The sequence below is a fragment of the Mesoplodon bidens genome, assembly GCF_964165515.1.
Source record: "Mesoplodon bidens genome assembly, chromosome: 10".
Classification (NCBI taxonomy): domain Eukaryota; kingdom Metazoa; phylum Chordata; class Mammalia; order Artiodactyla; family Ziphiidae; genus Mesoplodon; species Mesoplodon bidens.
The window spans coordinates 74,063,321-74,078,751 of NC_138172.1; the positions used below are offsets into that span (position 1 = coordinate 74,063,321).

Genomic DNA, 15,431 nt, shown 5'->3' on the forward strand with positions numbered 1-15,431 from the left:
TAGTATTGTGTTCTCTGCCATTTCTTCCTAAAAGATAATGACTGTGAGAATAGTAGGTTCCACTGGGGGATGAGGAGGAATAGTCCTGGTTGCTGCTAAATCTCTATTTTTCCCTTTTTGCCCACATCCAGGTAAGTGGGAGGCAGAAGGGGAGCTGTCTTTCCCCATTGAAGACTATGTTCTTGGATGCCAGCCTTTCCCAGCTCTTTTCTCTGCCAGTGTTTCTTTCTATTGATTAACATTAACAATGTATCTGTTGTACCTTCTTTATCTGCAGTTTTTTTACTTTGGGATAACCACACAGAAAACTCCCTAATTTCATTTGATCTCAGGTTCTCTTTTGCTTCTTTCTTTCTTTTTCTTTCAACAATCATCATTTTCTCTAGACAGTCCTCCTATTTCTCTTTAAACATTTTATATAATTAAAACAAACTATTGGAACTTCTGTGGTGGCACAGTGGTTAAGAATTCGCCTGCCAGTGCAGGGGACATGGGTTCAAGCCCTGGGCCAGGAAGATCCCACGTGCCATGGAGCAGCTAAGCCTGCGAGCCACAACTACTGAGCCCGTGTGCCACAACTACTGAAGCCCACGCACCTAGAGCCTGTGCTCCGCAACAAGAGAAGCCACCACAATGAGAAGCCAGTGCACTGCAACAAAGAGTAGCCCCCGCTCACCGCAACTAGAGAAAGCCTGCACACAGCAACAAAGACCCAGTGCAACCATAAATAAATAAATAAATACATGCATACGTACATACAAACAAAAGACAAACTATTTAGAGTCAGATCCCTAATCCACAGCTACCGAATTTCAGATCTGGAAGGATATTAAAGATCACATAGTTCAGGGAATTCTCTGGCGGTCCAGTTGTTAGGACTCGGAGCTTTCACTGCTGAGGAACTAGGTTCAGTCCCTGGTCAGGGAACTAAGATCCCACAAGCCATGTGGCGCGGCCAAAAAAATAACAATTAAATTAAATTACATTTTTTTAAAAAGATCACATAGTTTGGTCTCTTACCCTCTTAGGAAAGAGTAATATTTTGCCAGAAATGTTTCTTAAATCAAGAAAATTAATAATTGGATATTTCCAACTATAAAACTAAATTAGCTAATATTGGATTAAATGTATTCCTGAGAGTAATGGACTTTTTGTATCTTTTTCTCAAAATAAAAAAGTAATCCATAGAGGAAGAAATTTGTTTTATTTTGAATCTAGGTTTTCATTAAAGAAAAGGTCAAAACAAATAGATACATGTTATATACACATGGACTCCTCTAATCCTGATTCATTTTCTTAGACTTGTAAAATCTCAGGCCTTTCAGCTGGGTTTTTATTTAATTTTGCTAGAGGCTATGTTAAAATAATCATTTGGTGTAAGATGTCAGTTTTGAATGATTCAAGCATTCTAGTTGTTAACAACTTGTTTGTAAAATACAAATATGTCACATTTCAAGAGGTATTGAAAATTTCTAAGTTGAACTGTAATCAAATGATGGGCAAATGATGGGCAAATGTTATAAGCAACTTCATTTATCTTGTGCGTAGTAATAAGCACTATGAAGTCTTAGCTGTTGTTCGTGTGCCCTTTTTTTCTTCCGCCTCAGAACCTGGTGAAGCACCAAACAACTCTCCTAGCATACTAGCTATGCTGGAAACACTACAAAATGCTCCCTACCTAGAAGTCCACAAAGATATGATTAGGTGGATATTAAAGGTAAAATTTCCTGCATCACTCTGCTTTTTGTGAGAAATATTAAATGTTTATCTTTAAATTTTTATAATGTTTCATAGCTTCAGAATAACGATATTTTTTTCCATAGACTTTTAATGCCATTAAGAAGATAAGGGAGAGTTCATCCACCAGTCCTGTGGCAGAGACAGAAGGAACCATAATGGAAGAGGTATAAGATGTAAAGTGTGGTAATACTGAAAAATTGTGGCAAGCTCACTATAAACAATTAAATTTATCTGCAGTAAGTTGGTAGTTGATATTATTCACAAACACGTAAATCCCAAGAAGTGTGCCACTATTTGTTTATATTTTTGTAGCTGTCTTTTTGGACTGCCTTTTTTTTTTCTTTTAACATGTTAGGTTGATTAAAGAAATCTTTTCTCTTTGTTTAGATAAGTGAGATTATAGAATAGTTTTTAATTAGTATTTACAATAAAGATGTTTCTGCTTTGGGGGAAAAAATATGCATTTAGCCTCTAATGGTCTAATTAAATGAAGCGTAATTTCAGAGTTCGAGAGACAAAGACAAAGCTGAGAGGAAGAGAAAAGCTGAGATTGCCAGACTGCGCAGAGAAAAGATCATGGCCCAGATGTCTGAGATGCAGCGGCACTTTATTGATGAGAACAAAGAACTCTTTCAGCAGACATTAGAACTGGATGCCTCTATCTCTGCTGTTCTTGATAATAGGTAAAAATTAATCACAATTTTTGAAACTCTTGACCATGGTTCTCAACTGAGGAAGATGTTTGTTTTTTTTTTTCTTTATAAGTACACTTAATCATAGAATAACTTAGAAGAGTTGATAGATAAATTTTGTGGCCTCGTAGTTAGAGGACTTAATCTTAGAAATCTGAGTTTATTAGCATATGATCATGAGCATGTCTCTTGACTATAGATAAGAGAATTCATATGTATGCTTAAAATGTAAGTTATACAGAAGACCCTTGAGATTCATAAAAGAATGAATACACTGGGCTCAGTTAACTTCGTGTCTGACTTATGTGTTGCATATTGGATTGCTATGAGGATTGAAGGACATGGTTTTGATACGTATGAAAGACTTGGGTCTCTCAAATCAAGTCATCAAAACTGTGTGTTTTAGGGACTTCCCTGGTGGTCCAGTGGCTAAGACTCTGCGCTCCCAATGCAGGGGGCTTGGGTTCAATCCCTGGTCAGGGAACTAAATCCCACATGCCACAACTAAGACTTCACATGCTGCAACTAAAGATCCGCACGCCCCAACAAAGATCAAAGATCCCACGTGCCGCAACTAAGACCTGGCACAGCCAAATAAATAAATAATTTTTTTTTAAAAAAAACAAAAAACTGTGTGTTTTAAATATGTTTCTACTTACCTAGAATCTACTGTTTTATGATTCTATAGAAACTTCTTAGGCTTATTAATTATACTCCTAACCTTTTTATTGCAGCCCTATGGTTTCAGATATGACTCATACGGCATTGGGCCCAGCACAAACTCGGGTCCCTGAACAAAGACAATTTGTTACCTGTATATTGTGTCAAGAAGAGCAAGAGGTCAAGGTGGAAAGCAGGGCAATGGTCCTGGCAGCATTTGTTCAGAGATCAACTGTATTATCAAAAAACAGAAGTAAATTCATTCAGGATCCAGGTAAGTCATAGCTATATCCTCATCCTCCCTATTACTAATGACTGCCACATAGTATGGTAGGTGATATACAGAGATTTTATGAACTTAATAATAACTGTAGGCTTGGTGGTATCTTGAACAGGTAACTTAGACAGGAATTCCTCACTTGACAGATGTGGAAACACTCCAGAAGGTTAAGTATTATGCCTGAATTACGCAGCTGATAAATAGCAGGGATTCAAAAGAAAGCTGTTCTTTGTTTCATTAATGTACTTTGGTACTTAACAGTCTTTCCCATTCTTCACATTTGTAAAGTCCAATAATTAGTTGACACTGAAATAACAATAACTATTTTATCTCAATAATTATTTTATCTCATAGATAGATCCAGGGTGGAATCCCTTGAGAACAGTGGTGTGAGTCACCCCTATGAGAAGCTGTCCTTGAGCCAGATTCTCATTTAGATTATTGAGATAGAGATTACCATGCAGTGCAGGATGTTATTCAAGAGAGTCTTGGGGGGCTTCCCTGGTGGCGCAGTGGTTGAGAGTCCGCCTGCCGATGCAGGGGATGTGGGTTCGTGCCCCGGTCTGGGAAGATCCCACATGCCGCGGAGCGGCTGGGCCCGTGAGCCATGGCCGCTGAGCCTGCGTGTCCAGAGCCTGTGCTCCGCAATGGGAGAGGCCACAACAGTGAGAGGCGCGTACCACAAAAAAAAAAAGAGAGAGTCTTGGGATCAACATCTATGGAATGGACGGGAAGGAAGCAGGTTTGGGCAAAGGGAGAAGTTGAGCTATGATGCAGTCCCCAGAAGACCTTAGCCAACCCCGTGGGAGCTCTGGAGCTGGATGGCCCTTCAGAGGTGTCCCAAGTTGGGGCAAGGGGGCTGGGTCTTTATACCCTGACACTGATCAGTGACTGTTTGTGGCCTACCTCTGGAAAGAGGTGTGACCTTGATCAAAGTAGTGTGACCCTGAGCAGAGTCCCTTAAAGAGGGATAACGGTTGAGTGCCCTTTTCTAACAGCTGAGGGAGTAAGTCATTCATTCCTGCAGGGGCTTCTGGGCTGCACCTTATTGTGTCCACCGCAGATACTTTTATGTTTCTACTCTTACATTTGTTTATGTGTGCACATGCCTTAATGATACCAGCCAGTAAACTTCTTGAGAGTAGGAACTGTGTTTTAATTTCCAAAGCACTTATTTAGCCAGTGCTTTTCACATTGTATGATTGGAAGGAGGTTTGAGAGACCACTGGTAAGTTTGCCTTTTCTCTATAATGAAAGTCTTCACAGTGTGGCTCTCAAGCACCCTAGTTAAGATACATTGGTCAGCTTCACCTTAAGAAATGATCCTTTGTACTAGGCGATATACAAATTTCATTCCAGGCTGAAGATAAAGTCACCAGTTGTATTTAGTACGTGGCTATAAGTGGATTTTTTTAATGCTTTCACAATTTATATCATAAAAGATTTTCTTTATGCTGTGAAATTTGTACTGTTATATTATATAAAGCAAATTGAAACTTGAGTAATTTAATGTTAGGGAATTTCTAAGATTATACTAATTTATGTAGAGAATTCCAAGAATTCCCGAAGAAGCCGGCTACCCACTTTATGTTTGTCTTCATTTTTCATCTCCTTGAAATATAAAAAATCAGTACCAGAGCAGAAGACTGTCTGAATTTCCCATTTTTCCCTACTCTGGTCTGGGCTGCTGTCCCAGATATTTTGCTGCAACTTTGACTCTGGTATAGTAATTGTGGCTAGTCTCTGCATGATTGTCTTTAGGCAGATTCTCCTCTACTGCCAGGACATCTTTTTTGTTAGAGATCATTGTGACCCAGCTGCCCTGAAGGTATTAAAGACCTCTCCCTGAAGAATATCCCTTTTACCTCAGGCTCAGGGCATTTTCGGGGAATAGGAGTCTCTCGGTGCCCTGAAAATGTGAAATGTTCAAAAGATTAGATGTACTTAAATACGGGATTCCAGTTTCAGTTAACAATTCAGGGATGTTTCATTAACCTGCTCAAGGTAATGAAAATTAGAGAGTCCTATATTCTGAATAATCCGGGGTCTTGCATAAATTATTGGTATCTCAAATCAAAGGTATAAACTAGCATTTCACTTGAAGTTTACAGGCCCTTAGTAAGGATTTCACAGTTTAAAGTTGTACATTTGTTATAGGAATATTAAATGCTTGGTTTTTCGCTTTGTTTTTTGTTTGTTTTATAATGCAGAAAAATATGATCCATTATTCATGCACCCTGATCTGTCTTGTGGAACACATACTGGTAGCTGTGGGCACATTATGCATGCCCATTGTTGGCAAAGGTAATTTATATTCATAATATTAGTCAAGAGAAGCTTATCCAAAGGCTCAAAATTAAATTTTTTAATAAAGGAAATTCCATTCTAGAAAAAGGGAGAAAGAACTAAAGATGTTTGAAGAAGAAAACTCCGTATTACTGCCTACTAAATAACAAAATTAATTTGTTTTGTCATTACATTTAAAGGAGTGACTTAGAAACTTCATAGTATATCAAATGTATTTTTTAATGTGGGGATCTAACAGACTAGATGAAGTAAAGGATTTTTGCAGTGGTATAAACCCTAGAAATATGTCTTTCTTTGGGTCCAGGGTGAACAACTCTTGATTCTGAAGATGCTAGCACTTGTCTGGTTAGTTCTTAAGATTGCCATGGCTCCCCGAGCTAAGATGGGATAACTTCAAACTTATTCTACTTTGGTGCTTTCTATGCTTCCACAAAACCAACAAATCAGTGCTGTTATTCTAGTACTCTGCTCATTGAGTTGTTATGAACTGCCCCTAGTACGTAGTCACCAACACTGGGGGAGTAACCGCAGAGCACTGGGACCAAGAAATATGCTACATTGTGAATGATTGTTTGCAAGGCAGTCTTTTTTTGATTCTCCTGTTTTAAAACTCTTAGCCCATTTTGGTAATTACAACAACTCAAAATTAAAGTATCACTGTTAAAAATAATTCAGGTCATTTCAAGATTTTAATTTTAGATTTTTTTTGTGGAAACAAATTATTTAAAATGTTGAAGCTTGTGGCTCTCATTTTTAAAAATTACCATTGTTTTTGATACCTCATGTTTTCTAATTGTAAAGGTATTTTGATTCCGTTCAAGCTAAAGAACAGCGAAGGCAACAGAGATTACGCTTACATACAAGCTATGATGTAGAAAATGGAGAATTCCTTTGTCCCCTTTGTGAATGCTTGAGTAATACTGTTATTCCTCTGCTGCTTCCTCCAAGAAATATTTTTAATAGGTAAGTTTTGGCTCATAAAACCTTTATGTCAAAGAACTAGTTTCCTTTGAAGGTAATGAAATAATAAACAACAGCTGGGTGAGGAGATCACTCTAGGTAAATGCATAATGTTTTCCAGGTACTTTCCAAACTTTTAATTTAGTTATTTCTTCTAGCTGACCTATGAAATATGATTTTGGTTTTTAGAAAGGAACAGGCTAAAATTTAACAGTTTCTTGGTCACCTGTAAGCACTATAAAGGGTATAAAGTTCCCATGTGTTCATGAAAACTGTCTCCTTTATTTCTAAGACCCCACTTTAAATATCTGCCTCATACGTTTTTAGAGATGCTCAGTAAATTGATAGGGGGAAAAGGGGCAGCTCAAACTGACATTATTGAACATACTAACAATTAAATATACTTTTTTGCAATTTACTGGCCAATTCAAAAATTGGGCCAAAAAGTGAAAATCTGTTAGTGTATTTAAAATGCAAAGTTTTTGTCATTTCATAATTTTTAGTGCACTTTTAGCTAATAGGAGTATTAGACATACTCATTTCAGATATGAATTTGATAGTGTCTCCTCTTCAAACCTGACCTTTATTACTCAGTTTATGGTATCTGTCTTACATTCACAAGTACTAATTTGAGTTTTGTGAACATGAATCATCTGTTTATTTCTGTGGTACTATTTGGGTTTAAATAAAGCAGGGTCAGTTTTTTTCTCTTCAATTTTAGGAGTTAAAACCATGGTGTCTTAGTCTATGCTACCACACAGTGTTCTTAAAATACCATTAGATGTGCATGTAAGCTCATGCATTTTAATCAGAAAAGCATATCACGGTGCTGACTTATACCTGCATTTGAACTGGTAAAGAAATTAGTCATTGTTAGATTAAGAATTCTCTGCATGTAAGGAGAAAACAATCACTTCTGTGGTTCAGGTTTTGCTTTTTTCCCAGGAGAGTCAGTTATGGCACATTTGTTAAAAGAACACAGGCTGTGGAGTCTGATATAGCTGGGTTTGAATGCCACATCTGTCCCATATATGGCCTTAGTCAAGTAACATAGCTCTAAACCTGTTTCCTCATCTGTAAAATGGGGACAATGATATAACCTATTTCATTAACGATTCTGAGGATTAAATATAATACTGTAAAATGCTTACAACATAACTAAGTGCTTGCAGTATAATAAGCGCTCAATAAATAGTGTCTGTGGTGTGGTGATTGTGATATTTAAGAAATACTAATAAATTCCAGTACCAAAAAAGTGAAATATTTGACAAATAATTCAATATGTTGCTAATAATTATTAGCATCATATTGACGAATGATATATTTTCATTTCCATTGGTAAATACCTATTCTGACTTTTTAAAAAGCAACAAATTTTCCCCTAGGTTTTTTTATTGTTTTTTTGTTTTTTTAATATTTGAAGTATGTCTAAAATATACCTGTGATCATTTAAGGAGTCTTTTTGTATCTTAAACTAAGCAGCAACAGAATACTAAACACTCTCTATAATCTTTTCTAGCAGGTTACATTTTTCAGACCAACCAAATCTGACTCAGTGGATTAGAACAATATCTCAGCAAATAAAAGCATTACAGGTTCTTAGGAAAGAAGAAAATACTCCTAGTAAGTTCTGATAACCTGCTTTCATTTTTCCCTAATGTCTGAGACCATTGGGAAATATAGTTTCAGAATAAATTGTTTTAAAATATTTTAAAAGTGAAACCTCTCACTTTAAAATTTGACTTTCTCTAATTTTCTTTGTCTTAGTGAACTAAATTTGAATCTGCTACATTACTCCTTATTCCTTGAAAACACACAAGCTCATGTGAAGTTTATGATAAATACTTCTCACTTACTCCCCCATTTTATTGAAGAGCTTCTGGGGGTGGGGGAGATGTAACTGAGTATGAAAGAGCTGGCTTTGTTCTCTGTGGGCTGACTCACTATATTGTTGGCATTACCAAAGGCTTCCCAAGTTTGATAGACATGCACTGCACTTCCGACCTTGAGGGAAAGCAGTCTGAGCAGAATTTATACCATTGGTTTATAAGGAAACAAAACAGCATACTCTTCCTTTTCTTACCTTCCCTAGCTACATTCCAGTGGCTTTACTTTGAGGAGAAGCACAGGTGACCGAAGAAGGTACCTAGGTCATCCAGAGCAATAGTGTTTCTCATGCTTTGAATGTATATTATATTAGTTTTCATTAATGGGAATTTTTCCCACTTTTTAAAATTTCTTTGACCTAAATTTATAATGAAATTTATTACTGAAATTTATAGAAATATTGTAGACTAAAGAATAATAATATAAAATTCTTGTTTCTGTAGATACTGCCTTATCAAAGAATTTAGAAAATGTGGATGAATTGCAGCTCCCTGAAGGATTTAGGCCTGATTTTCATCCTAAGTGAGTATATTATTCCTTTTAAATTTGGCCCACTTGAAATGAAAAATTAAGTCAGCAGTTAGTAAGAATATCGTTTGTCAAGTTAGGGAGCAAAATGTTATAGGACACTGATCTTGAATTCTGAGACTTAAGAATATTTACTGCAGGTGTATAGATAAAAACCTAAGAACTACATGGCATGTTTAATTCTCACAAACCTCTCCTAGTCTATGTTCCTGACTCCCTCCTACACCCCTTTATCTGGCTCTACTTGACAACACCTTATCAGTACATCTAAACCTAAGCTGCTCAGCTCCCCCACCAAAGCCCATGCTTCCTTCTGACTTCTGTTTTCTATTTATGGCCCCACCAACCTCTTAGTAACTCAGGACCAAAACCAGAGTGTTTTCAGCCTAATTTTACCCATAGCCAGTAAGTTACAAGGTATAACCCAGATTCTAGAGCTAGACTGCTTTTGTTCAGTTCCAGCACCGCTGCTTATAAGCTGTGCAACTTTGTGCAAATTGCTTGACCTCTCTGTACCTCACTCAGTTTCCTCATTTGTAAAGGGAAGATAATAATATCTACCTCATAAGTGTTATAAAGTGACAATACATTTAATGTTACGTGGAAGCTGTGCCTGGCAAATACTAAATTACTCAGTAAAAATACTACTGGAGGGCTTAAACAGAAAGAACATCAGTCCTGTGCCTCTCACATTCCTCCTCCCTATCCCCAGTCCTGTCATTTTGTTTCTTCTGCTACGTACTTCCGTATTTCTAATTAAAATGCTTAATCAGCTGTGTCTTGATTTATCATTTTTTTAAACAGTATCTTTCTGTTGACTAGTAATTTAGGATTCAACTTTGACCTCTACCCTATTCACTATTCCTCGCCAGTCTACCTATAGAGTTATTTCACAATTTTTGGTTAAATCATTTGTCAGTTTTTATATTATAATTGTTTCTACTGATAAGTTGTGTGGTAAATTTCCTTTCTTATACATTTTGTTTTCCTGTGGTTAATAATTACCTTATTTTTTTTCATATACTTGGTTTTCTTTGTATATAATACTTCTTTTTCCCCCTAAACGTTGCAATAGACCTGTCAGATGCCTAGCAGTAGCTATCAGTGCTCAGATTCATCAGATGATCTTCCTTCCTGGAGCCCTCCTCCCACAGCCTTTGCCCTCCCATGCCAATCAGGACAGGACACAGATGTCACCCTGAGACTTCCCCTAGCCTTGCTCCTCTTGTTTGCTGGATCTTGTATCCTTCTCTCTCTCTTTTTTTTTTGGCCGCACCCGTGGCATGTAGGATTTTAGTTCCCTGACCAGTGATTGAACCCACACCGCCTGCTTTGGGAGTGCAGAATCTTAACCACTGGAGAAGTCCTCTCCTTCCTTTCTTAATTTACTCCCTCATGTTGCATCTCTCAGCAGATTCCTAAGAAAAGGTGCCTGGGTGTTAAATTTTCCATGTCTGAAAATACATTTATTGTATCCATATGCTTGATGGATGGTTTGGGTATAGAATTATAGGTTAGAAGTAACTTTACATCTAGATTTTGAAGGCAGTGTTTACTAACTTCTAGCACCCACTGAGAAATTAACACCATTCTGATTCCTGTTCCTTTGTAACTTTATTACTTCTGGAAACTGTTGTGATTGTCTCATTAATTCCCAATGTTCTGAAATTTCTCTGTGATATTCCTTGGCATGTGAGTCTTTTCTTCATTCATTTCGCCAGGTTTTCAACAGGCTCTTTGAAGATTCATATCCTTCAGTTTGGGGAGTGTTTTATTTTGTTCCTTAGATAATTTTCTCCTCTTGGTTTTTCCATTCTTTGAGGTAGTCCTACTGTTAGTTCATTCTTGGCCCTCTTGGACTGATCCCCTTATTTATTTATGTATGTATGTAGGTAGATGTGTATGAAGGTATGTATGTATGGCTGCATTGGGTCTTCACTGCTGCACACGGGCTTTCTCTAGTTGGGGCAAGCAGGGGCTATTCTTCGTTGCGGTGTGTGGGCTTCTCATTGTGGTGGTTTCTCTTGTTCCGGAGCACAGGCTTTAGGCCCATGGGCTTCAGTAGTTGTGGCACGCAGGCTTAGTAGTTGTGGCTCGTGGGCTCTAGAGCGCAGGCTCAGTATTTGTGGCGCACGGGCTTAGTTGCTCCACGGCACGTGGGATCTTCCCGGACCAGGAATCGAACCCATGTCCCCTGCGTTGGCAGGCAGATTCTTAACCACTGCGCCACCAGGGAAGTCCCCTAATTTTTTTATAAATTGTTGTTCTCTACCCTGTCTCCGTTTTCCCTGAGTTCCTTTTTTCTGCTTGTTTGTTTTGGTGTTTATGTCTTTGATGTCTGATTCTTTTCTTAAATGTTTATTGGTCCTTGGGTGATTTCAAGAACAAGGCACTAGGAAGCTCACTGGATACCTGGTGGGCAGGTTGGAGCTTGCTGACCTATGAGCCTCACAACGAGGTGATCAGGCCCCCGCCAGTCTTTCACTTGGGACCCCCAAATGTCAATGTGTAAAAACGGCTTTTCCTGAGAATTCTTCACTGGAGAAACTAAAATCTATGGCAGTGGGTACACATTGCTGATGTTCTTGAGATGGGGAAGAGGTCCAGGATCCAATAGTTCAGTGTGTAGACCTTCACCCTAATACCCTGTTTTCAGGCCTGTGCCTCACTGCTGCCAACCCAAGTAGAGCATAATCCCTCTCAGGCAGGGACCGTTTGCATGTCTTTCATTCCCCCTTTTCATACAACTATCTTTAGGTAGTTTCAGTGGTTCAGTTCCAACATAGAAAATAGCTGTTAAGAAACTGAGCCCTTTGATTGATGTGAGCACATTGTTTTGAGCTAATCCTGTACATGTTCACTTCAGGAATCCTTATTCTGAAAGCATAAAAGAAATGCTAACAACATTTGGAACTGCTACTTATAAGGTGGGACTAAAGGTTCATCCCAATGAAGAGGATCCCCGTGTCCCCATAATGTGCTGGGGTAGTTGTGCGTACACCATCCAAAGCATAGGTAAGAGATTCAGAGTTGTGTCTTTAAATCTCAAGCATACATTGACATGAGTTGTGTGTAGAATCCTGTATTTAAACAGAGATGTTTAAAGTGGGCAACAATATCAAATAATATAAAGACTTTGAAGCAGGAAATGTAGTGTACTGACAGAATATTAGATTGACAGTTTATAAATTAACCACAGCAACAGAGAACTCATTTTAGTGGTGCTTATAGCTTCTTGTCAGTTAAGGGAATATTTCCTCATTTTTACTTCTTATCCAAAATTAATTCTTGTGAAATGACTTAAAGATTTCAAAACCTGACAATATTGTGCTTTCGGGAGAAAGAATTTTTTTTTTACTTTTTTTTTAAACTTGTAATAAAATGTACAAAACATAAAATTTACCATCTTTACCATTTTTAATCCTCAGAAAGAATTTTAAATGATGAAGATAAACCGTTGTTCAGTCCTTTGCCTTGCAGACTGGTAAGTTATCAGTTTACTCAATTCATGGAATGGTGGAGTAGAAATTAGATTGTTCTGCTTTTTTTAATCCAGAAAACCTGAAATGGTTATTTAAGCATAGGTTCACTCCTTTTGAGGTAAAACCCATTTTCTGTAACAATACTGGAGACGTAATGTTTATAATTTAATTTTTCATTATTTTTCTTTTAAACAGACTTCATCTCTTTTGGTTAAACATGCGAAAAAATGGGGGGATGGGGAACAAAAACAAAGTGCTTGTTCTTGAATGTTTAGTGCCGTAGTTGGAAATAGAGATCAGAACATACCCTCTACCACATTTGACTACCCATTATAAGCAACATGTAAATAAGTACAAATTAATGTCAAAACAGTACATTTAATGCCTAGAAAAGTGAAGGAATATACAATTAAAGCTTGCTAATTTTTACAATGTAGCTAGTGTCAGCCTCTTCTACTACTTACCATTCAAACTTATAATCATAAAAGTGCATGTAATTTTATTCACGTAGAATCACCTGGGGAGCTTTTAAAAGTGCCTAGGCCCTACTATGGGTCAGTTAAATCAGAGTCTCTGGAGATAGGCCCCAGGCATTAATATTTTTTTAAAAGCTTCCCCTACCCCCGAGGCCAGGATTGAGAACCACTGATGTAAGAGCCCCTAACTCTTTGGAGTTTTTTAAAAATACAGATACCTGGTCACTTTGACTTATTCAATTGGAATATCTAGGAGTAGACCCTGGTATTAAAACTGCCCTGAATTGTATCTTTGTGGTAAATCAGCAGAATAGCAGTACCCTGTATTCTTAACTGTGATACATGATGGATTGGGATATGACTATCAATGTTGACTGTGACATTCTTTTGCTACAGTAAATAAGAGTTGATAAGTATGCTGATATTGAAAAGGCAGTCACAAATGTATCGAATAGAGTTTACTTTGCCTGGTTTTTAAGGCAGTGCTTACACATTTTCCTGATTCTGTGTACTTCACTCTACCTCTTCGGCACACTGTCGGCTCTTCATCTGTTTTTCTGCTAATATGATTTGTGTAATCTGTTTATATTGATTGTTAAAGCAACCTTGCATTCCTGAAATAATCCCAACTTGGTCATGTAGAGTATCCTTTTTATATATGATTATATTTGGTTTGCTAATATTTTATCTAAGTTTTTTTTCTACGTTCATAAGAGAAATTTAATTTTTTAAAGTATATAGCCATTAGGGATGAACTCATTCTATTTTTTTGACTTCTGCTTTTCAAATTTACATACCTCTCCACTGACCTTTCCCTCCTATATCAGAGGATAAGGGACCTCTGGGTAAAGTGGCTTATCTTTTCATCTGTTGTTAGGAATCCATCCCCTCTCCATCAGTTATCCCTTCTTCTACCTCTTTCACTCCTGGCACTTGCCCTGTTCACAAGTGTGCTCCATTATTCCTCTTACTCTTGCCCTCAATATTATCTTCTCTCACCCTAGCTTTTTCATTCCTTTTTATGACCAAGCAAGCGATTTTAAAGCTTATTTCACCATGCAATGAAAAATGTTTAAATACAGATAAATAGCACCTACAGTTTTTAATTTCACTTCACATCCTAAGAGAAACTTTATACACAGCGAAACATCTTTAAACAATAATGTATACTCTGGCTCCAATTTCTTGCTAACTCTTCACTTTTCAACTCCCTGCAGTTTGGCTTCACCACCACCACCCCTCACCAACACTGTCTCACTTTTTGGAAACACCTCTTGCCAAGTTCACCAAATGATCTCATTAGCATTGTGAGTGGGCATTTTTCAGCCCTTATTTGACATTCTATTTACTTAATTCTGATAACTACTTCTTTCTGAAACTCATTTTCTCTCTTGATTTCTGTGACATTCCTGGTTTTCTCCCTACCTTTCTGGTGGCTCCTTCTCAGTCTGCTTTCCCTCCTTTGTGCTGTAAATGTTATTTTAAACCCCCAGAGTTTGGCCCATGACTCAATCATCTGATACTCTTCCCTGGTCAGCCCCATCTATGTCTCTGATTCCAGTTATATCCAAATGATTCCCACCTGTTTATCTCTAAACCAGATCTATTAGCTCAGTGCCATTTTTTTCACCTGGATCTCTTAAAGATACCTCAAACTGAACAATCCAAATTAATTTTTCTTCCTATATTTAGAGTCTTAGTTAATGTCACCACTGTCCATCCAGTGACCAAGCCAGAAACTTGCAAGTCCTTTTGGATGCATCATTTGGTCTGGATGTTCATATCCAATTGATCAGCAGAGTTTGTTGAATTTCTCTCCTGCATATTTGTCCTAGTTCTTCCATTCCTACTTCTACTGATTTGGTTCAGCCCCTATATCTTTTCTTGCCTAGATTATTGTAACTGTCTCTACCCTGAATCTCACTCTCTCCTAATATATTATCAGAGAGGTTCTCTAAAAAGTAACCCTGATCATATGTCTTAAATGTTACTTCTCCATTGTCACTCACCTCCTGCCAATCCCCACATCCATGGGCCAGGATTGCAGAATCATTACTGGTCCCCAAATGCCAGTCCCAGACTTTTGCCTCTGCTCGAGTGCCCTAAGCAGATGACTTCTCTTTAAGAAGTTCTCCAAGCTTTGCCTTCCCTGGGAAATTTCCGAGCCATGAAGTGGGGTATACCTCACCTGTGATACTGCCTCCTTTAGCTGTCCCCTCCCCCCTTTTCTCTTCCTTCCCACCCTCAAGGCTGTGAGCTCCTTGAGAGCAGGGGGTGGGGGAGTGAGTTTTCATTTTGAGATCTTCAAAACCAAGACTAGCGTATGGTAGGTCCTCAATATCTATTGAACCAAACAACATTACAAAAAATTTAGAAAATAGAGAATTAAGCAGGAAGAAAAAACTTAAGTCAATCACCC

The 15,431-nt window shown here is 37.8% G+C and overlaps 1 protein-coding gene across 4 annotated transcripts in view; it reads left to right on the forward strand.

The window, feature by feature from the left end:
* Positions 1-15,431, forward strand: part of UBR2 (ubiquitin protein ligase E3 component n-recognin 2) — a 116,638-nt gene that overhangs the window by 80,049 nt on the left and 21,158 nt on the right. For 2 of the 4 annotated variants that reach the window (XM_081245135.1, XM_081245134.1), the window contains exons 27-36: positions 1,608-1,717; positions 1,824-1,904; positions 2,245-2,423; positions 3,167-3,366; positions 5,583-5,676; positions 6,481-6,642; positions 8,159-8,262; positions 8,970-9,048; positions 11,921-12,069; positions 12,483-12,538. In XM_081245135.1, the coding sequence (XP_081101261.1) occupies positions 1,608-1,717; positions 1,824-1,904; positions 2,245-2,423; positions 3,167-3,366; positions 5,583-5,676; positions 6,481-6,642; positions 8,159-8,262; positions 8,970-9,048; positions 11,921-12,069; positions 12,483-12,538 (1,214 nt within the window). The remainder of the gene's footprint in view (positions 1-1,607; positions 1,718-1,823; positions 1,905-2,244; positions 2,424-3,166; positions 3,367-5,582; positions 5,677-6,480; positions 6,643-8,158; positions 8,263-8,969; positions 9,049-11,920; positions 12,070-12,482; positions 12,539-15,431) is intronic. The other 2 variants (XM_081245137.1, XM_081245136.1) reach the window with 1 other exon arrangement.